Source organism: Passer domesticus, chromosome 4 (genome assembly GCF_036417665.1).
Source record: "Passer domesticus isolate bPasDom1 chromosome 4, bPasDom1.hap1, whole genome shotgun sequence".
Taxonomy (NCBI): domain Eukaryota; kingdom Metazoa; phylum Chordata; class Aves; order Passeriformes; family Passeridae; genus Passer; species Passer domesticus.
In genome coordinates this window covers 61,993,384-62,016,677 of record NC_087477.1, presented here as the reverse complement: position 1 = coordinate 62,016,677, position 23,294 = coordinate 61,993,384, and the positions used below count along the sequence as shown (strand labels likewise).

General features: G+C 38.9%; 1 protein-coding gene and 1 long non-coding RNA gene across 4 annotated transcripts in view; one reads left to right on the top strand and one right to left on the bottom strand.

The window, feature by feature from the left end:
- PGM2 (phosphoglucomutase 2) overlaps positions 1–23,294 on the top strand; it is a 34,945-nt gene that overhangs the window by 6,609 nt on the left and 5,042 nt on the right. The window contains exons 1-10 of one of the 3 annotated variants that reach the window (XM_064418423.1): positions 618–1,368; positions 14,067–14,234; positions 15,079–15,185; positions 15,542–15,626; positions 16,815–16,898; positions 17,463–17,656; positions 18,743–18,932; positions 19,605–19,702; positions 22,142–22,322; positions 22,441–22,534. In XM_064418423.1, coding sequence (XP_064274493.1) covers positions 14,148–14,234; positions 15,079–15,185; positions 15,542–15,626; positions 16,815–16,898; positions 17,463–17,656; positions 18,743–18,932; positions 19,605–19,702; positions 22,142–22,322; positions 22,441–22,534 — 1,120 coding nt within the window. In that variant the 5' untranslated portion in view covers positions 618–1,368; positions 14,067–14,147. Of the gene's footprint in view, positions 1–617; positions 1,369–9,562; positions 9,715–14,066; positions 14,235–15,078; positions 15,186–15,541; positions 15,627–16,814; positions 16,899–17,462; positions 17,657–18,742; positions 18,933–19,604; positions 19,703–22,141; positions 22,323–22,440; positions 22,535–23,294 lie in introns of those variants that run through there. The other 2 variants (XM_064418420.1, XM_064418422.1) reach the window with 2 other exon arrangements.
- LOC135299406 (uncharacterized) lies at positions 7,163–9,470 on the bottom strand. Its single transcript, XR_010361386.1, has 2 exons — positions 9,095–9,470; positions 7,163–8,719 (listed from the first exon to the last, which is right to left on the bottom strand). It is a non-coding gene; the product is annotated as an uncharacterized LOC135299406 (long non-coding RNA).

Here is a 23,294-nt window from a genome sequence, read left to right as displayed (position 1 = left end):
AATCAGAGTCATTTTTGCTTTAACAGTTCATTAACAGTCGGTGTTTGTGACAGGTTTAAAAAGGTAAAATATATAATTTTGAGAAGTCCCAGTTTTCCAAGGAATGTATTATCTATGGATTAACTTCTACTTTGTTAACTTTAAATGGATTACAGTTTTCACTGAGGATAAAAAGTCTATAATCAGGAAACAAGTAGTACCAAAGGCCAGCAGGAATGATGAGAGTCACTCTGGGGAGAAGGGTAAGGCTCCGCAAGCAAAATGGACTCTGGCACTGTGGTTTTTTTGAAGAGGATCTTCTGGCAATAAGAAAATATCCTGGTGTTTCTCACTGAACATCTCTCACCAATCTGGTTCTGCCCTAGTTAAATTAATACTATTTTAGAGATTGCCTGTCTCTAGTGCCATACTTTCAAAAACTGCAATAGTTAGCTTTGATAGAAACTGCACTTAAACAGTCATTTGGTTACCAGAAGGCAGTGTGCTTTTTTAAAAAAAGAAACAAGCAGGTTGTGTGTTCCTGAGCAATAGGAGATAAAGGAGCTGCTGATTTTCCATGTTTTGGGTGGAGCATATGGTCTGGTTAATTGTCCTGGTTACTCTGCTGTATCACCTACTCTTGCTGTAGGGTTTGAGACAAATATCTTTTACAGGATTTTAACAGATGTGTATGATAATTTAATTAATATTAAAGTCATCTTGTAGATGAACAGATTTTTTTTGTTAGGCTGTTCCCATACATTTCAAATCTTAGCAAGTTAGGTTTTCTTGCCTAGGATGATGGGAGGGGAGGGCAAAAGTATATAGTAAATTAACTAAAATATATTATTTCAGATATTCCCAAACTGTATATTAAATGCAGTCAAACTTGTTGCAGTACAATAACAGAATAAACATTCTGCAGGAGGTGGGAACAGGCTCCCATGTTTGCAGAGGGAGGAGACAGGTTTTAATCAAAAAAGCCCAGTGTTAGCCTTCTTTTCAGATGTTCACAAGTCGATTGATTTTGTTTTGGAACTAAAAGGACATAAATCCATACATCCTGCTTTACTAAACAGAGTCTTAATCAAAGGGTTGTGAAGGATGAGCATTTCTGCTGTTTCTCAACTGTGGATTCTGTCCTGCTCTGTACAACCAGACAAATCTTTAGAGCAGCAGAAACTATAGTTATCAGTACCTTGTGTCCTAATCACAAGGATATTTTTTTTTTTTTGCTGCTACCACAATGATTATTTGAAATTTTTTAATATTTCAAACAGTGTCTAAGTCTCAAAACATTACGTAGCTTGATGATTTAATACACTGCCAGAATATATAGTTTCAGTATTCTGGGAGAACGTAGCAAATGCTGGACAACTGGGAAAGAAGGTAAGAAACTCCTTTGTAGTTTGTCATTCATTTTTCCTTACTAATAGTTTCAAATAAAATATTTAATTTTATGCCAAGTTAAATGTCTTCTATAAAGTGTTTTTGCTTTATATTTTCAGGAAAAAACCCTAAATATATATATAAACAAATCAGTTTCTTCCTGCCAGAGCATTTTCTGATGGAAATGGGGGCAGGAATGAAAATGTGCAAACAGAATTGCATTATAACCAGCTTAGGTTTGCAAAGCATTATCTCAGCATAATGCAAATAATATTAATACATTAAGATGAGGACAGCCTTATGAAGGATATTTTTTATATGAATCACTATGTACACCAAACACTAACCTGCAATAATTGTGACCTTAATAATCATTATTCCAGGAGCAGTGTGTAACCCAGGCTTCCTCAAGAGAGTCATTGCCTAAACTTATATTAGAACCTAGATTGAGAGAATACATCTCTTTATATTATCTGTATGAAATATATATCTATCACATGGATAATGTATAATATAGAGAGATATTTTCAACTAGAATTATGTTAGGTAAAAAGATTATTCAATCTCTTCACAGGGACTATATAGGCAGTATACTGTACAAGAGATTTTTTCCTAAGGATTCATTTGACCTTTATTGAGCCTCCTAAAGTAAACACCCTAAATTATTCCATAGCATCACTCCAGAGTGTTAAGTCAACAAAAGGCTTTGTGTCTCCAAATATTTGCTTCTCGTATGATAGCACAGTACAAACAGGATTCCATAATCAGGAATTCCACCTGATGTTTATAAAATGTAACCTTGTCTCAGCTATTGAGGTCCTCTGATAAAGGTAAGGTCTTGCTGAATATTTTCACATTGCTTGAGTTCAAAATATTTTGACTTAAAAAAATGCAAAGGGTTTTTTTTCCAATGGTGTTTGTTCTTACACCACTCTAACAACATAGTGCAACGCAGATCAAAGAAGTGCTGCTGTATAAGGTCAGATCCTTCATTTAATCCTCTACTGCAAGAAACTCTGACAAGAGGATCTTCCTCCCCTTTAAAATACCCTTTTTCAAAACACAAATCCAACTCAAATAGTATTGAAAGCTCCACTGAGAGAAAAAAACATTACATACTAACAGTCGCTACAATTAGTGCAGGGACTTCATGCTGCTCCCCTCTCAGCTGTTCCTTCTGCCTTTCTGACAGAATGGTTGTCAGAAGGATGCAGGAGGAGGAGCAGCCCCTTGGACAGCCCAGAGTAACTGCTGTATCAGATGAGATGTTAGTGGTTTGGCATTTGCCACAGACTCACATTTGTGATTAAACACAGTGTAGCTTTTTACCCTGCCTTTCATGCAATTTATAATTGAAAAGCAGCAGAAGAATAAGCAGTAGTGTGAATAACAGTTTGCTCTTAGGAGACAAATTATGCCAATAAATGTTACTGATCATGTGGGACCCACGATAGGGCTGAAAAAAAAACAGATGTGATAAGAATACACAGAATAGGAAGGGGAGCAAGAGCTGGTAAGCTGGCACACTGTCACTGTCATCATTGCCAAAGCTGGTGTGAAAACAACACTACAGTGTGTTTGAGGGGACCCATGAGAATAGATGAGAACAAAATTTGGGGGTGATTGAGTGAAATCAGGGGGTTTCTGAAGCACAATATTCTACTTCAGCAAAGGTGGGGACATGCTGATTGCATGCATGTCTCTTCATTAAATCCCTAACTGGTTTTGCTTTGTGACTTTTGAAAGGGTCAGCCAAAGATTTGACTCTTTTAGAGGACATCTAACTGATCTACTTTCTAGTCACAAAGTCCACAGCTGCTTCTGGAGTTAGGCAGCACATAAATAAGGCTGGGTATCTAGATCAGTTCAGCTGAGCATTGCAGGGCAAGGAGATCTGGACCTTAAAATAGAAACACAGATCTATTTTAACAGCTGCAAAGGTTACCACCTCCAATATAGTCACTGTGGTTTAATCATTTTGGGAAACATTTGCATGTGATCCTTCCCTGTCACACAGATTGCTGCTTACAAGTCTTGCCAAGTAAGAGATAGTAGTATTTTCAGGTTAATTTAGGATGGTGGACATGGTGGGAAGAGGGATTACTTCTGCTCCTTTGTGCCTTGCTGAGTTATCCCTCCCCTGTTTTACAGATAAGTAATGCTTATATTGCTGGTTGTTTCTGTCTTCTGAGGGCTGTACTATTTCTAGTGGATGCTTAACAATAAACCCACGTATAGTAAATCATTCTGTGGAGAGCTGCCCTACTGACATCTGGGATTTTGTGTCATTCAGTCCTCACTTTCTCCCAACCTCTTTTTCAATTTTCTGACTTTTGTAGGTTTATATCAGTCTGCCTGGTCAAATGTCTGTAACTGGAAATGTTCCAAATATGGAATGCTATTATGTTCTCAGTATTTCTTTTCATTTCTTGATGCTGGAACACTCTGGAAACAGGAATACTGAAGTGGGATAAGAAAGAGTGCAGGTATTTTTCATTCACTGGCATTCGTTTTCGATTGTCTAAATCTAAAAACACGGAGAGGAAGCTTCTGCCCCAAATTACAGGAATACTACTACAGTAGTAATTACAGGAATACAGGATACACTACATTATCCGACAATTATTATCTGGCAGAAACGTGGGAATTTTTTTGCAAGGCTCAACTTAGAGCCGCGGGTGACCTCGGTGGCTGTTCCTGCTATGACCGCGAGAGGGCAGCCTGTGCCCATTAAATCATTGCATCAACTTGGCGTTTGGGGGGGTTTAATTGTTGTGCTTCATTTTAATTGAAACTTTGTGGAGATTAAAAATGAGGCTGTTTAAAAAGCGTACTGTAGTTCAATGTCCAAATTGTTTGAGGTAATTTTAAGACATACTGTACAAATTTCTCAATGTAGCCTTTCATTTAGTTCTTGTATGGTTTCAGTAGGATATGCTTATCTCCTCTGCCAAGAGTAAATAATTTGCATTTATAAGATGCTACATCTTTAAAGTCAGTTCCTCAATTGCAGATTGTTTTTATTTATTCAGAAAAAATAAGGTAGGGAATTTAGTGCTGCCGTCTTAGAGCATCTTTCTAATGGAAATGTGACTCTACCAACTTTCCAAATTTCAGATATTATTTCCTTCATCAATGGGACATCAGATTAATCTTTTGCATGTGAGCTCAGTTTTGCTGTCTGTAAAACAAAATTTCTACTTTAATGGTGTAAAGTGTGGAGTGTAGCTATATATTATAAAAGCATACTGTGCCAGTTTTTTTAAAGCAACCGCCTTTCCCCTTTGATACTGCCATCGTGCCTCTCAGCCATGCATTGACAAGCCTGAGCATTCAATGGGAACTGCTGCAGGTTCAGCACTTTTGAGAAACAGCTTACTTAGAAGTCTAAAGTTGGATTTAGAAGCTTAACATTTTTGGGAAACTTGCTATGTTTTCATAACAAGCTATGAAAATCCTCATAACTTGTTGTTAAGGCAAGTATCTCTCTAGTGTATTTACGCTGCAACCAGTTTCAATTTTTTTACTTTTACTCTGGATAACTAATCTTGGTTAAGGAAAGCTTTCTTTTACTCAGGGTGAGAGAACTGTCAGAATCCCTCTCAACCCCATTTCTGTAACAGACAGCACGGTGTTATTCAAGTCAAGTTGTAGGCCTGGTAATTCTGCTAGATATCCAGAAAGTCTCCTAGGGAGGGAATAAAGTTTAATCACAACCAAACTGAATAATATATATGAAAATAATGCACCCTACTCACTTCTTTCATAAAGGAATTGGGTCAAAATAAACTGTGCATATTACTCTTGAATTCCATGAAACCAGAACATCAAATGTTTCTTTTTTTTTGTCACAGCATAATTTAAATCATTTGCACAAGGGGTGAGTTCAGGATCATGTGTTTATTAGTCAGACTCATTTTATTTTTCACTTTGGCTTGTATTTTTGGTCTTTACTAAAAAAGAAGACGTAAGAAAAGTGCAGCAGTCCAAAATATACTTGAAAAGAACTGGCATTAACTCTGACTTTGTCCTATGTGTTGAACAAACATAAGTTAATTTATCGCTGAAACTGAATGCAGTCTAGAACAAGACAGAAAAGGCATGTTTTAGTAGTTCTGCTGCCACAGGATCTAAGATCTGCCTGACTAAGATCAGGACTGAGGACTCATCTGCCTGACTAATCCGCCTGACTGAGATCAGGAGTCTATGCCAAACAGTGGAAATTATAAAAGTCTTTCAGTTGTGAACAAGAAACTTACAATAAACAATGGAGAAAAAACTTCAAAGAGGAAACATAAAATAATCTGACACATCCTTGGGTTAGCTGGTAGACAACAGCAGTGGAGAACAAATACTAAAATTCAAGCCATGAATACAATAACCACCATATCCTTCCTTTTCTTCCCTGGCTTCCCCCTCACCTCTCATCAGATTACAAGAGCAGTGCTTTATTTAAGACAACATCCTCTTCTGAGGGCTGTATGTGCTTTTCAAAATGTGCAATGTGCACGACAGTTTCCCAGTCAATCTGTGCTGTAGAATCAAAGCTTTTTTCTCTCCTGCCCCCTACTAGTATTTCAAGCTAGTGATGAAAGTGAAAACTAATAAAATACCTTTAAATTTTCAGACTGCTTAAAGTAGTGAAGTTAAGACAAGTATGTAGTCTAAGTTCTGAGAACCTAAACCTAACTTTAACTTGTCATCAGTAATATTCTATAATCCTTAATCCTTTTATTTCTGTAGGTGACACAAAAAGCAATTGTTATGTCCTGGCTGGCTGCAAATGGAGAATGATCATGCACTAAAAGCATACTGAAAATGGGGGAAGTGGGCAGAAGAGTTTAAATGTAATATCTGTTCATACAACAAGAAAATATCACTGGTTGTGACATTCACTTTCTGTTAGCATTTCACAAATTTTCTCTACAGCTGTATCAATACTGCAGAAGTCAGCAATGAAAAATTTAGGTTCCTTGCCAGAACATACAACATCTCATGAAGTACAGAATGTACCAACATCTCAGATTCACAGAATGGTTGAGGCTGGAGAAGACCTCTGGAGGTCATTTGGTCAAAGTTCCCTGCTCAAGACCCACTTGCCCAAAACCATGTCCAGATGGCTTTTACATATTTCCAAGGATGAAGACTCCAAAACCTCTTTAAGCAAACTGTGTCAGTGCTCAGTCACTGTCACAGTGAAAAAGTATTTCCTAATGTTCACCTCAAACCTCCTCTGTTTCAGTTTGTGCCTCTTGTCCTGTCAGTGAGCACCACTGAAAAGAGCCTGGCTCTTTTTCTCCTTTGCATCCTCCCTTCAGGTATTTATATAAGTTAGTAAAATCCCTCTGTACAACGTATAGTTGCAGATAACATAAAATTCAAAACTTGACCGAAGATATTGATGAGCACTATTAATACATTCATTCCTCTTCCTATCTGCAAGTTAAATAAAGCAATTTGGTGCTGTGGTGCTAAGGCTAAAGCCTAACAGAGCCAAGAGACAAATGCCATTTAGTTCATACTTGGTGTGAAAAGCCACACTACAGCTGCAGCCACACTGAGCTCAAGTTATAACATTCAGTATTCATTGAAACGTTTCACTTCAGGAAAGTGTAGGTCTCCTCTCAGAAAGGGATGCTTTAGGTACCCCACAAAGTACCCCGCTCTGAAATTCTAGCATTAATGTGAATTTAGCAAGGATTCCACCTGTTTTGAAGAAGATCCAAATTAAAATTAGACACAGTATTTTAAGTTCCAAAAAAGAGTATAAAGTTAGCAAACTAACTAAACTTGGTTTATTGAATGGATTCTTGAAGTTTTATTTTGTCAATTTCATCTGGGTTTGGTAACAAATGGGGGAAAAAAAGGAAAAACCCTTCATCTTTTATGTTTCAGTCTTAGCTGATTTTTAACATGTAGACAACCATTTTTTCTCCAACTCAGTATCTAGGGCTTCTCATGAAATACTGTTGGGTTTTGAATTCTTTCTTGGAAATTCACTTTTCGAAAGAATCACTAGGAAGGATCTTATTGTTATGTAGTATTTTGAAATAATTTACACTATATCATTTTCATGAAAAACTGTGTTCATCACAGCAGCTGCGGGCAGCAGTTGGCTATTCTGTCATTTTCAGCCTCCTCTGGTGTCAGTAGATCATGAAGTTTTTAGGACTGTGGCACTTTGCAACTTGCATGGTTCTGGCCACTCTGCTCTGAGCTGTCCCAAAAGGTATTAGACAAGAACTTCAAAAGAGTTTTTCTGTGACACAGCTGAGCCTATACTGTAATGGATCCTGATAACCATTTTGATCCATCCTGAAGAAAACCTGCTTGATTTATAGCCAACCTCAGGCATTCAAGGGAAAGAGGACATGTTCCATGAATCTGGCACCTCCTTCAGTTGAGCCAGTGGCAGTACTTTGTTATGGTGCTTTACAGTCAGTCTTGTAGTGGCTGTATCATTCTTCACATAAGCAAATCTTACTTTTTTCCTGTGATTACTTCTCTCCTGCCTTTGATCAGCATGTAGAAGTTCAGTGACATTTCCACAAGGCCAGCCCCTTCCTCATTTGCCGCATCCTCTAAACTTGGGGGGAAAGGAATGCTCCAATTACTCCAGCACTGTGGGAAAGCACCTGGCTCCCTTACAAGAGTTCAGATTCAGGACTTGGCATCCCTGGCAAATTAACCTGCTCCTCCTCTATGGCACCTTCACAGTGACCTCACATTTCTCAGCAGCCTCAGAACACCTACAACACAGCTCTGCATCTGCACCGCTGTCAGGGATCTTCCCCTACCTTGGCTTGTGCTGCAGAGTTACACAGGGAAATCCCAGTCACTCCCTGCAGATGTGCATCACCTGGTCTAGCCCAGCTTCTGATAAAGGCTGATAAAATATAGGGAAAACTTCCAGAACACCTTGTCCTGAAGCTCCAGAGCACTCCGACTGCTCTTTCCCTTAGTACTTTGGGAAGTTGATGAAAGAAATCTTGTTAGGCAAGAAGGACGGTCCAATGCTCTCTGGACTGTATGTCCAAAAAAAAATGTAAGAAATCAACCAGGATAGAGGGGCTTATCATGGCATCTTCAGGGGATTTTAGTCAAAACACAAGCTTAGTTATAGGAACTGCTTAGACAGAGCAGCAGCTTGGCAGCTCAGGCTTCTCTCAAAGCCTCCATGCTATAAGTGATAATAATTATTCAATCAAAGCCATATTAACCTGTTCTTTAATTCCAGCAGAAGGAATACAATCCATTTTCAGAGTGAAATTCAGTTACTTTGGGTTTTTTTCTAATTTTGCAGCTGAGGTAAGATTTGTGTTCAGCCAGAGAGGTGCAGAGGCCAGAGGAGCTGGGTTAAATGACCATTATCAAAACAACAGAGAAAACAGATGGTTAGAAAAGTGGCCAAACAACATAATTTTTTCTGATTTTCTTATTCTTTGGTTCCTCTGATGTTTCATCTTAACAGTGTTTCTGTAAGGGTATCATAATAATTATTTCACTGATCAGTAGTGAATATCAGAAGGATGTGCATTAACATTTTTGCAAGTGATGTAGCATTTCTCTTGTTCACGTGCATTCTGGTAATGTACTAATCAACTTTATAAGGTTTCCAAGTATCTGTACAAGTCATTATTTCTATGAAAATTTTAGAATCATACCATGTTTTGGGTCAGAATGGACCAGATCCAAAGAATGGACCATTCAAAGATCATCTACTTACAATCTTTATCCTAAATTAGAATGCTCCCGAGCTCATCCCTCATTTATCTTGACTATAAAAAAAGGAATCTCAGTCGCTTTAGTCCAATGCCCGTGGAATGTGACACTTCTAACCAAGCGTTACTTTCTTCCGTCAGCCATGCTGCGGAGGAGGCGGCTGTGTCCAGCGCTGATTTCCCGCTGTAATTCGGGGCGCTCCTCCTCCTTGGCTCGGCGCAGTGCGAGGGCCGGGGCCAGGGGCTCCCCCGGGCCGGCAGCCGCAGCCCCACCTGACAACATTCAGCGCCCCGGGAAAATAAATTATTAAACCCCGCTCTAAGCGAGGGCCCCGAGCCAGCCGCGGCGGGCAGGACGGAGGCGGGGCCGCCCTGTCCGGCCGTGCCCTCGGCCCTGGCCCCGGCCCTGGCCCCGGCCCTGACCCCGGCCCGGGCAGGCGGGCGGGGCGGAGGTGGGACGGCCCGGGCGGGCCCGGCGGGCGGAGCGGAGCGGGGCGGGCGCGCTCCGGAAGAGGGAAGGAGCGGAGCGGCGGCGGCGGCCGGGGCCGGCGGGATGGCAGCACGGGGCTCCGCGGGGGACGGCGCGCTGCGCCGCGCGGCCGAGCAGTGGCTGCTCTGGGATAAGGTGAGGGCCGGCGGCGCCGCCAGGCGCGGGCTGGGCGGGGGCCACGGGGGCGCAGGGTCAGGAGGCGCGGTTGGCGCCCGGCTGTTGCCTTGTACCGGTTCGGGGTGCGGTAAAAGCACCTCTCTGCTCCTTCGGCTCTGCTTTCAGGGCTCTCTGGCAGAGGGGCGCTCCCCCTCCACCCCTCCTTCCATCGCCTCCCGCCCCGCGGCGGGGCTGGCGCAGGTGGGGTTGCGGGGCCCCCCGGCTCCGGCACCTGCCGCTCAGAACCGTCCCGGCCGCTCTGTCAGTCTGGCTTTCGGCTGTACTGAACGCCTTTTCCAAAAGGGCCCGTATTGTTCCGGACCGCTTCAGTCGCAGGGCAGTTGGTAGACTTAAATTATTAAAGAGTAGCATGCATTGCCGTGTTACCTGCCTCTCAGTGTTGAAAACCTCCTGGTACCTTCAAATTCTTGTTTACTAAAATATTGATCCCAAAAGACATGGGGGCTCATTTCAAAAACTCTTGGAAATGCAGAAGCTGTCAGTCCTGTATTTTTCAGGTGTTATTTCCCTTTCTGTTGACACCTATCTTTGGTTTTGACAGCACTATAGAAGTAAAATCTTCTATGTGTTTCTGTTTTCCACATACCTGAAGAAATATCTTGCCATAGTGGTGTTCTGGAAATGGTCATGTAGTTGATTGCTGCTGCAGGTCCCACTGAGATGCAGGCATCTATTGGCACGTTTGGTTTGCATTTTTTATGTCCCTTTAAATATAATTTGTTCATTTGGCTGTATTAGAACGCACTGGCCATTGCCCCCGTTCAGTCACTAATTGACTCCCCTGAGCTGAGTACTCAACAATGCTCTCTGAGCTTTGTGCAGCACACATACCTGTTTGGTGAGGCATCTTCTGCTTATTTCAAAAATATTGGTGGAAACATATAATAATTCTCTTTTTTAGTATTCTTTCCAGGTTCTAAAGGATGTCATTAGAAGTACCTAATGACGAGCTTCTGTGATTCTTCATTAAAATCAGTAAACTGTTTAACCGACCAGTTACCCAGTTCTGGTTTTATTAGTGATAGAGCAGTGCCAAACTATTCCTCTTTTCAGAAATGCTAATACATCACGTCAAATGAGGTTTTTGTGCCTTTTTTTCCTAGTTTAATTAAATTTGAGAAAATAGTTTGGTTTTAGAGCCTCTTATTTACATAACTTCACTGACCAGCATTAGTTATATTCCTGTCTTCTGTGTAATAATTTGTTTTTCAACTGGTTATTCTGATTATTTTGTTAAACCCTCTGGAAATATAATGCAGTATCCCTTATAACATCTTTACTTTTGGAATTTTAGCCCTCTGTTAGCACTTACATCTTTGATTCAGTAATAATTGACTAGTGTGCAATACCCATTGCTGATTGCTCAAAAATGATGAGGTGTTTTAATTTCTCAGGGAGCTGTTGCGTGTTTCTATTGGGCAACAGAAGAACAGGTGTAACCCTTGTCCATTTACTCTGATATAAAAAAAAGTTCGTTTTTGACATGCAGAGATGGGTTAATATTTAATTATGATCAGCGCCATGTTTCTTACAAAATAATCGTCTGCAAGAGCAAGCCCTTATGGCTGATGGCAGTCCTGCTGACCTAACTGGAAGTTTCTACCTCCATGACAATTACTGTGCTTGTTACCAGGTTGTTTTCATCACTCTTCATTACAGGAGTAACATATTTTTCATTCTTTCTATTATCAGTCATAGAATTGTGAATGGAAGGTAGCTTCTAGTTTTAGTAAAAATAAAATCTGTTTAGTTTTTCCTCTCCTGTAAAAACCTTGTGAGGAGTCCTCTACTGATGATAACTCTTTGGGCCTTCCTGTAGTGTAGATTAAAGTAAATAACTCGAGTGTTACCAGGTGATGTGCAAGCTAATTGCACTAGTGGTTATTATCTTGGTGTTAAATCATCTGCCTCTGTATTCACAGAAAATGGTACTCCTATATTCATATCTGGTTTAATTTGAGAGCAGAAAAAGCATAACCTGAGAGAATCAATTAGAAAGGAAAAAGCCAGCATTTCATCCTTCTGATACAATTTGGTCCTTCTTTGGTAGAGACATTATGAAGAGTTTGTTTAAGCAGAAGAAAAAGCCAAAACAAAGATTAGTTTTTACTTAGCTGTGTACAATGGCATCATAATGTTCTCCACAAAAGAAAAAAATAGACAAGTTCCTAGGAGAAAATAGCCATAAACAATTATAACAGTAGTTCTGGAAAAATCCTTCTGCCTTGTTGAACAGACTTGGCCTGGCTTTTACCATTATTTGGTGTGGGGTGGAGGCAGGCAGTGGGGAACAACTAAATTAATGCAACCAAGTTTTCTTTAGAAAATTATATGGACAGAAACTCTTAAGACTTGAGCAGCCAGCTGGACATGTACATTTAACCAGACTTAAAAAACTGGAGGATCCCTCTAGTTTCACAGTAGATACCAAACCTGGGAAGTTCCACTAACAACAAACAAAAAACTCCTTGGCTGTTAGAGCTGCAGGATGCTCCTGATGTCCTTTTGCATTGTCTGTCAAACACCTGTAGAAATGTGTGTGGTATCTACCTAAAAACATGCTCATTTCAGTACTAAGAGATGACTTGTGTGCACAAAGCTCACACAGAGAAATCAAAAGGTGATCAGGCAGTGTACAAAACTGGATGCAAGTGGTGTCATCTGGGCTTTACCTTTGAGACACAGGCCTGATGTTACAGCAAAAACTTGACGTCAACTTGTAAACAGCCTAAACTCAGTTATGCTGCCCTATATATTCTATAACAACATAGAATTATATTTATTCTTACAGAGTGTAATTACCCAATAATAATAGGTAATTGAGTCAAGCTGCCTGCAAGGAAGTGTCAGTTACAACATTCTTGGACTGGTAAATTGATAATTTTTGCACTGGAAATCAGTAATTCTGAGGTATCTAATTGTTTATTGTGCTCAATAAGCTGGATTATTTTTTTTAATTCTTTATTTTATTCTTCATTATGCAATATGCTCATTAGCACTAAAGGCTCTTTAGCTTTTCCAGTATGTAATTAAACTTGTATGTTGTTTGTCCTGTGGCAGTGGGTGCACAGGTCAGTGGTTAGGACATCCTGACTCTGGTCTTCGTTTGATGTGCAGAATGTTTATACCTTTGTATGCAAACTTACATGCCTACGCTCTGTGTCTTCAGAACATTTTCTGAAGCTGCAGAAGATACATGGTTTTACATTTAATTTTTTTACCTTTTTTTTTGCCTAGAATGATATGCTTTCCCTTGCTGTAAGCATGCCTAGGTCATCCAGGAAATAGTAAAGTCTGTGACTCTTATGAGTTCATTTAATTGCCTAGAAATCAAAGTTTGTGTCCCTTTGGAAATGAGAATCTTTGTACTCCAGAGTAAAGTGTGTGTAGTCATGCAGTGAGTAACCTGCTGCCTCTCAGATAATCTTGTCAGGAATCTGCCACCTGCCGTCTGTCCTCTTGGCTCCTAAGTTCTCAAGAAATCAAATGCTGAACTTCACAAGTCTCATGTTATAACGTTAAGAAGTTGAGGCATACAGGACTTTGCTAATTCCCTAAGTCTGGAAACAAAAAGAGTAATTAACAATAGAGAATCTGTGGAAACAATATATCAAGAAAAGCAGTGAAAGTTAGAAACCTCTCACTGTTCTCAAGGTCCGACACGGCCTTTTTGTTGCCACTCTCCAGTAATTTTATTTAAGAATTTGGCTGTAGTTTCTAGGCTTTCATCCTGGGGTTATGTTTATTTTTACAAGCATTACCTGCAAACATGTTGGAAATTATCTTCTTCCCAGTCTGCCTAGTTTTGCTGCTACCTCTGATGCTACCCAGTCTTGGGACAAGGTTATGATTTAATTTGTTTTAAACTCTACATGTAGTGCTATATAAATAAAAAAAAATTTCTTTAATAATCAGCTTACCTTGCTTTCTTAAATGTTTAGTGTAGTTCTTGTGTTGTGATGAGGAAAAATTCTCTGAACTGTGAACGTGCTGCTTTTTGTTTGTTTTGTTTTTAAACATAGAAAACATTAAAATAGACATCTTGGAAGTCTTTTTAACATCCCAGTTTGTGGGAGATACATATATACATACACACACTGCTGTCCAGGTAGCGTGTTCACTTAAGGAGATAAATCTAAAGTAAATAATACTTGAGGTTTTGCTGATCTAAAATTAAGACAGCATGAGTTCTGGTGCTCTTGAAGTTGTGTGCCATGTTTTGATACTGAAACCCAGAGATTGGGACAGAAAGTCACTTCTCTTGAAACGAACAAAACCTCATTTAGAATGTCTGAATTTTGTGTCAACAGAATCCAAAAACTTACGCAATCGTGAAACAATTGCTTGCGGAAGGAAATGCTGGAGAACTGCAGAAATACTTTGGCTCGAGGATGGAGTTTGGCACAGCAGGGCTCAGAGCTGCCATGGGAGCAGGGATTTCCCACATGAATGACTTGACTATTATCCAGACAACCCAGGTATTGTATCCAGCACTTTATCTCACTTAACTGGTTGTGTAAATGAATGGAAGAGCCTGATTTATGGCAAGGAAATGAGTATTCTATGGAAGTACAAGTTCTCTCCTATTCTTCCAGTTTTCAGAAGTAATTTAAATTATTAGCTGAGTGCTGGTCTCTGAAAACAAGCAGAGAGAAGCTGTTAAACCCTTAAAAGAAGTTACTTTCCATATTTGATTTACAATTTAATTTATACACAGCTGCTGTTAAGTTCAAGTGTAACACTTAGTGCCATTGTAACAGCTACAAAAAAACCCCAAAGGTAGCCAATATTTGGTTAAACTTTGTGTGTGTTAGACATGGTTTTACATGCAGTGAAGGTATGTATACATACATGGATCCTAAAGTAGATCTTCTCAGGGAAAAACCCACAACCTTGAATAACTGCAGCCTGGAGTGATGATTTATCAGTGCTAAAGAGACGCCATTATTAAGAGTGAGATTTGAAAACTTGAAATGCTGGCCAGCTGTTTTCTTCCTCATGTGAGACCTATGACAGCTGAATAATTTCTCAAAACCTGCAATTCAAACTAATTGTGTTACCTTTTTGGAGTTGATTTTGATATTTTAAAAAGTACTTAAATGCTTCCAGGTATGTGATATTGATTTGAAGGTTTCTGATATTTCTTGGTATTTATTGGTTCTGGACTGAAGCTGAATCCCAGAGCAGTTCAGTGAGATGCTATGTGTGCTCAGCTTCCTAAGACATCAACATCTTAGCAATTATCTTAATGTGATGGTAAATTAAACATCAAGATTGGGTTAATGAGGTTGTTGTTTATGTAATGTTTGTTGTTGTCTTAAGGGATTTTGCAGATACCTTGAGAAGAATTTCAGTGACCTGAAAAAGAGAGGAGTTGTGATTGGGTTTGATGCTCGTGCTCATCTTTCCAGTGGGGGTAGTAGCAAAAGGTACTTCTTAGGTTTTGTGTTTAGTATTTTGTGATCACCTTGTGTGATCCATGATGGATTTATATCTACTTCAATTGTTTTTTCTTTCTGTAAAGTGAATTAATGTGTGGGATTTACAATATTCTTACATACTGGTAATGCCAGAGCAATTCTTTGAGTTGTGCTTTGTCTGTTGGGAATAATGAGGGAACACATTTAAATTGGGTCTGTACAATAATTGAGATATATTGGTAAGTGATGGAGTTTTTGTTGGGATTTTGTAATTGCATTAGAGTAGGAGGGAAATCTGTGAATTCTAGGAAACTAATAGGCAAGAAAATTAATATATTCCCATGATATCTTTTCTTCCTGTTTAGGTTTGCAAGACTTGCTGCCAACACCTTTATCAGTCAGGGAGTTCCAGTTTATCTATTCTCTGATATAATACCAACTCCTTTTGTGGTAAGTTTTTTCTTATATGTTTTTATCTGCTTTAAATGTACATAAATTCCGTCAGATACTTTGCATTACTTAAATTAAGGATAACTACACAAACCAGTTCTTACTTTTTAAGCTCTTCCTGCAGGGAGTCTTGTACTTATTTAACTATTTATAGTTTACAACATCCATAGGAAAAGAAGGGAAAATGTGGAATGTCAGCAGATTGCTGTGGAGTCTGAAGTCTGAAACATACATTTGGCTGGATTTTTTTTTTTTTTTTTTGAGGGAATGAGGGGCAAGGGCAAGCATTGAATCCAAAATACCAAGTTGTTGGAGTGCAGTGATGTTTTGCCAGAAGGGTTGTTGGATTGTGTCCACGATGCCCCCATCAGAACACCAGGTGTCTCCAGAGCAACACAGAAAAGCCCTGCTCTGGGCCCTTGTCCTAAAAGCAATCATTTCTCCCTGTACCAGTTGCTCCAGTGAGCAGTGCAAACAGAACACAGTAGTATAAAGACTTGCTACATAGCATTCTTATACCAATACAATTTTTTTTTAGATTTAGGGTCAAATTCTTCATAGTGCAGCTTAAAGTGGTGTTGCAAGAACTGCAGTTGATTGCATTTCACTATTAAATAAAGACCCAGGAGTAAACACAAATTGGACCTGTGTTCATGAATAATGCTTCATTTTTAATTCACTCCATCTGTTTTGAGCTAATTTATGAAAGCTCTCTCCAAAACAATTATCTTCTGAACCCTGATGGAGTAGCTGCTTCCCCAGGCTGCTCCCAAAAGACAGTGTGGATGAGACTGCTTGAGCTGCAAGTTCTCTGCCCCGTGCTGACTTGTGTCATTACCCCAACAGACTTGGCACCCTCTAAGGCCTCAGGTACCTCAAGTCATTCCACAGTAAGGAACACTGTTCACAATCTGGAATCCTTCTAGAAAAACACTAGAGATTCAGAAAGCATCTGGAACAACATTAATAGCATATAAAGGGAAAAATGCACGAGAAAAAACAAGGGCTAAAGTTGTGCCACATGGAGTCTGGTGGAGCAAGTACTATTTAGCTTCTGCTTTAGGGAGTGCCTGTGTAGGAATCACATCTTGACTTTCTTTTCATACTGTGAAGTATTATATATGCATAAGAAGAAATAATATATAATATGTGACACATTCTACTTTAAGTAAATTTCTCTTGTTACAGCCATACACAGTAACTCATCTGAAGCTTTGTGCTGGAATTATGGTTACTGCTTCCCATAATCCAAAACAAGACAATGGTTACAAGGTATTTTAATGTGTTCTATTTTCTGGCTCTTTTTTTCCATGTAGAGAAACTAAATGCAATTGATATAGTTCCTATCATGGTATAGACTAAATTAATTGCAAATCTCTCTATCTCTACTATGTATTTAAAGCTAGTATCATGTTAAACTAATAATATAATTAAAATCTTCACTCTAGAAAGCAGCATGCCATTGTAATCTGCTATCCACTGAAAAAAAACACAGCAGAATTGCCTGTGCACCACTCATTCAGTAGCTTGGCAGTCATGTACAGACTGTTTCCAAAATACAAAAATGGAATTTTTCTCAGTAAGTGATTGGGCATTGTTTTGTGTTTCATTATGGATCCTGATATCTTTTGATAAGATTAAACTGGGGTTTTTAATAGAATAAAAATGGGATGTGAGAAGAAACACTGAGAAGATGAACAGAATACTTTGGGCATACCTAAGCCTAATTTGCTGTAATACTCTAGTGAATTTACTGCACCTTAACCAACAAAAAACATCACAAAACTGTCTTACAAGATTAATGATCAAATACTCACTTATCTATTTTTTATTTAGGTTTACTGGGAAAACGGTGCTCAGATAATTTCCCCTCATGACAAAGGAATTTCTCAGGCTATTGAGGAGAACCAAGAACCATGGCCTCAGGCTTGGGATGACAAACTGATTGACAGCAGCCCACTGCTTCATGATCCATATGCCATGGTCAATAAGGAGTATTTCAAAGACATACAGAAACAGTGCTTTTACAGGTGACTGATGTTAATTCCTTTAAGAAAAAGGATATTCCATCTAGTAGTATGTTAGCAGGGCAGCTTAAATTGATGGAAGTGAGTATGGTCACAATCCTGCCACGACCCAGTTCTGCCTGTGCCTTTTTGTCATCTTTTGGGGTTGCGCTGGCAGCTGTGTGGTGGTGTCATGAGCCAGTTTATAAAACTGTCCTGGCAGAAGTCTAACCCAGCAAAGTGAGCAAATTTCTGATGATAGCTCCCTGTATTTTCATGGCCATGCGTCATCCAAGGGTCACAGCAAGACTGGGGCTGCTGGAGGTGAGCTGGCATGGACAGCCCACCAGCCTTTAAACAAGATTCTCAGAGACAGTGAGGCAGGTTGTTAAGCCAGTTCTAGACAACTAGGCCTTGGCTCTGTCATTCCATCCTTGCTTTTGCTCCTGGTAGCCTTGAGTGCCTTACAACAGCCTACTCCTATCACATGCTCAGTAAAATCTTTACTCAGCAAAATGAAGTGGATGTTTCTCTTGGTGAACAGTTAGAATTGATTTATGTAGTAGATGAGTATCAACCTTTTAGATCTGCTTATTTAATGTAGAAATTTTGACCACCAGTAACCATGTTCTGACTCTTGCTAAAAACAGTCAGGAGTTACTAGAAAGCTGGGCCTATTACACTGCTTTTTCAGAATTGGAATTAAGTGTCTCCCTAGGAGTTTGCATGATTTTAGGTATGCCCAACGCTTTTTACTTCCTTAAAATGAGTGCTCAAATTGGGCAGGCTGTGTTCTCAGGTTTTGGGAGTGGTTTAAATGCTAGAGTTGGGGATGAAGAGTTTTAGTCAGTTGTATTTGTTTTTTGCTTGACTTCTTTGTGATGTGTAGACTGTACTGTCTTTATTTCTCCAGTGATTTGCACATACTAGGATATTGGATGCCAAGAGTGACTCATATTGTTGAAAAATTAGGCTAAGCCAATTTTCAAGCCATTGCTTTTAAAATCTGATCTCCTTTAATTTATTATTTTAACAGTGACATAAAATACTGTTTCCAAACATAGTCAGGTCTTCTATGTCCAAGTTTACTGTTAACCTGTTTTATTTCAGGAATATAAACAAGGAAACAAACCTGAAATTTGTTCATACTTCTGTGCATGGCGTAGGACATAAATTTGTGCAGTTGGCATTCAAGGCATTTGACCTTAGCCCTCCTTTTGCTGTTCCGGAGCAGAAAGATCCTGATCCAGACTTTCCCACAGTGAAGTATCCAAATCCTGAAGAAGGCAAAGGTGTTCTGGTAAATAGATTTAATTTTTTTTTTTTAATAGTTGTGTTGTCTTTCAGTGTTTTCCTTTTTGCCAGAAGTCACAGCTGTAGACATTGGTACAATGTCAATTTTTAATGTTTCATAGCCTTACATTTAGTGAAGAGTTAGCTGGTATCCTTTCATTGACATAACCCTCTTTGAACCAGTCAGTAGGTAATTAGTAGTAATTAGCTATAACTTTCAGCTGCTTTGTTCTGTGCTCTAGCAGAATGGGCAGGATCTGCACATGGGACAAAGTGATAGTTAATTTTAAAATATAAAATAGCAATAAAAATCTTCTCATTTGTTTTTTGAAGGCTTGTACTCATTTGTTCTGACACCAGGAGGGGGCAGGAGAAGTCCTGATAGGTGGTTAGAGTTTCTGCTACTATTTCTGTTACACATCATTATTGAAGGATCCTATTAAATTTAGATAGCTTTTAAGTTGGACTACAGAAGTGGAATGATGGAGGTAAAGTTAAATGTCCTGACTATGTTCTTCTGCTGCCAGGCTAGAAGTTTTTGAGTTTTTTGAGAGAGACATAATGATTTCAGGTGTTTGAGATTCAATAAATTGGGAAAATTACTTAAAACCTATAAAGAAAGTGAAAATATTATTTGGGAATATTAACACTCATCTGGTCCTGCTTGCCACATTTCCAGACATTGTCTTTTGCTTTGGCTGAAAAAGATGGAGCAAGAATCATTTTAGCAAATGATCCTGATGCTGATCGACTGGCAGTGGCAGAGAAACAAGAGAGGTATGGTAATAAAATAATGCAAACCATTGACATTTTTTACTCCCAAGGTTAGGCTCATTTGGAGAATTCTTTCTACTTGTGTTGCACAGGAAGAATAGTCACAGTAATAATTTTTTTTAATTGAAAACATGCAGAAATGTGAGAAGACTGTATGAAGCAGACCACAGTAGAGGCAGGATATAAATAATGATCATTATTAGACAGTGTACAGAACCCTGAATAAATAGTTGACATTTGCTGTAGTTTAGGCATACACAGAAGCATGTGAATTGTTGTCATTGTGCTATACTTTTTCAAAGGTAGGTTTTCAGTTAGATTTTTTCGCGTACGACTGATAAACATTTTTTCACTCTTGGTTTATTAAAAAGTAACTTGGATTCAGGAGAATATCTGTAGCTCCCTGATAATCTCTTGTTCTTTAGTATGAGTATCTTCTTTGTCAAATCCTGTTCAACCAAACATTTTACTAATCATTAGATGATTTGTGCTTCTCTTGCTCAGTTTCCCACATCTTTACACAATGTTGTGTATTTGCATTTCACCTTAAAGTTTTTCACAGTTTGGTACTTCTTGGTGTAGTCATTTGTACTCTTCCCTTCAAGAACCACCTATATGTGCATTATTTGTCTTTGCATACCCAGTCAAATAAGGGGATCACAACAGGCAGACTTGTTCAGTCAGGGGCTTACCATAAACTGTTCATATTTGTGAAATGTAACCTATAGTTCTCACTCAATATAGCTGTCCCCTGATTTCATGCCTTCCGATATCCTGTACTTCTACAATTGTTTACATTTCTGTATTGTGGTTTTGTCTGACCAATAAAAGAAAGCTGAAGTTCAAGCACTTGGTATCGTATCTACAAATACTGGTGTTTCTCCTTTATCTACCTTGATAAAGCAGAAACTCATCTGAGCAGTTATAAACTGTAAATCATCACTAAAAATAAGCTTCAAGGTTTTCAGCTTAGAGAGGAGCAGAAAAAAAATCTGCTGGGCCAGCATATATGAATTCCCTGTGCATGAGAGCCAGAAGAGGGATGTAAAATTATGGCAACAGTCTTTGGTACCCAAGGGATGATATGGGCATCTGCTGGATGTCCTCAGTGGTTGTGGATGAATTAAATAGTTGAATCTGTATCAGTTAGACAAATTTCAAAAGTCCAGTTAAAGGAGACAGTGCAAATACCCATTTTGCTCAACAGTTAACCAAAAAAGCTAGCTTTAAAAGTGGCAGTATTTTCTTTGGGGTTTTGTGGTGCTTTTAAATTCATTAGCCTCACAGCATGAACTAAGGAGGTTTCTCTGCCTTTGGAAGAAGAATGGTCTTTTGTGGACACTGCTGTATCTTGGACAGTGTTAGTTGGAAGGTTCTTATTTCAGTGGTCTGTATGTGCCTCAGTTGGCAATTCAGCATTGACAAAAAGGTATAAAGAGTTTCAGATGATGCTAGTTATGATGGGTTAAAACAAGAAGGCAAAATCACTCATGCTTTTTGTCTGAAAGCTTTGAGCTACCAGAAACTTGAAGAGGGGTGTTAGTTTATTGCATCCATTACCAGTGAGAGCGTGGTGCTCTCATTCTGCTGCCTCTATGCTCATTGTTTAGCCAGTCTTAGTTGTCTCCTAACTTTCAGTCCTGTGTCTTGTCAGACTTCTGCTGTAGCTTTTCATACACTAATCAAATAGTAATATAGGCTTCTACAGTATCTGTACTTCTTCTTTGACAGAACCTCCTGTAGAGCACACTCGCTCAGCACTCTTACACTAAGTTGCTGCTGTGCATTGCTTTGTGCCTGTTGGCATCAGTAAATGCAGGAGACTGAGTCTGCTTCTCTTTCACAACAGGTACTGTTTCTGTAGGTCTTGGTTTTGTCAGTCTGGAAGTGTCTCTGTCCCCTTTTGTGACTGGGAATTTTTTTTGCAATTTTGACATTTGTCTTTCTTTTTTTCTTCGTTTTTTTCCTGTTCTAGCAACACATCAATATTAATCTTTTATACTCATTTAAGATTTTTTTCCATTCTTCCCAATAACTAATTGATGTATTTGTGATTAAATTAAAAGTATTTGTCACTAGGTCAACTAAAAATACTGATCACTTGAGAACTGTTTTTTTGTGTCTCTTAGTCACTTGTCTTAGTCACTGAGTTTATAATTTGTACGCTGAACATTTTTGTTCTTAAAATATGTTTCATCTTTGCATAACTGCAAAAGCTTATGTGTATGATGGAGAAGAAAGGTAACAGTTTCAGAATACTTTGGGGGAGGAATTTTTTTGTTTGTTCATAATGAACATGTGATACCTTGTTACTCTTACATGGAATTCCAAGGCAGTGATCTATTTGTTAATATTCATTTATAGAAGAACCAATAGATTCTTTTTTACCCTCCCATATTATCCTTTGATTTCATGTACTTTCTAATATTTTTTTGCCTGTAGTGGTGAATGGAAAGTGTTTTCTGGAAATGAACTAGGAGCTCTTTTAGGCTGGTGGATCTTCACTTGCTGGAAAAATAACAGTAGGGATACTCGTGCCATTAAAGATGTCTACATGTTATCCAGTACTGTTTCTTCCAAAATCCTGAGAGCAATTGCACTAAAGGAAGGTTTTCACTTTGAGGTAAGCAACATGTTACACATTATTCCATGTGCTTTTAGTATCTTTCCTACAAAGTGTCATATGTTCATAAAACATTGCTTTTCTTTTTAATGCCTTTGATTTCTCCTCACTGCTGTAGGAAACTCTGACAGGTTTCAAGTGGATGGGCAACCGTGCCAAACAGCTCATGGACCAGGGGAAAGCTGTTCTTTTTGCATTTGAGGAGGCTATAGGTAATATAAGAATGTTATGTTTTCATATCTTGCAAAATAGTCAAAATAGAACTATTGCAAAAAGTGACAGAATTGCAGAGTCACAGAAGGGGTGAGGTTGGAAGGGACTGTTGGACATTTTGTCTAATCTTCCTGCTCAAGCAGGGTGTCCTAGTGCATGTTACACAGGATTGGACCCAGATGGTTCTTTAATGTCTCCAGGGAAGGATATTCTACAATTTCTCTGGACAGCCTTTGCCAGTGCTCTGTTAGTGTCCCAGTAATGAAGTAAAATGTAAAAAAAGTAAAAATGGCAACAAAAGGGTGTCCTCAGTGCAATGGGTGTATTTCCAGTGAGTTACAGATAATTATCTATTTGGCTAATTTATACTAGTTTTTAATACCTTTGTATCTCTGCTTAGCACAAAGTTTGTGAGCTAGGAGTGTATATCTACAGCATGGCTGTAGCACGGCTATGCAGATTCGAACTCCAAATTCTGCATAAAGCTCTTTTACCAAAAAGAAACAAATGCCTTTTTTCAGACATTAACTTGAGCTTTTTTACCTGACAGATTTAAGCTCAGTGTAAATGAGAATAAAATAAAGTAAAAACTACCCCAAATTACATTTGTGAACTGGAAAGCCATGGTTGAAAGTAACAAATGAAAGTTATGAATTCATGAGGAGGAAATTGTAAAGCTCTAATGCTCTTTACTTCTCAATACCTGAAAACCAGAGAAAATGTGGCTAATTGCACACATAGTTATCAGTGTTACCTTAT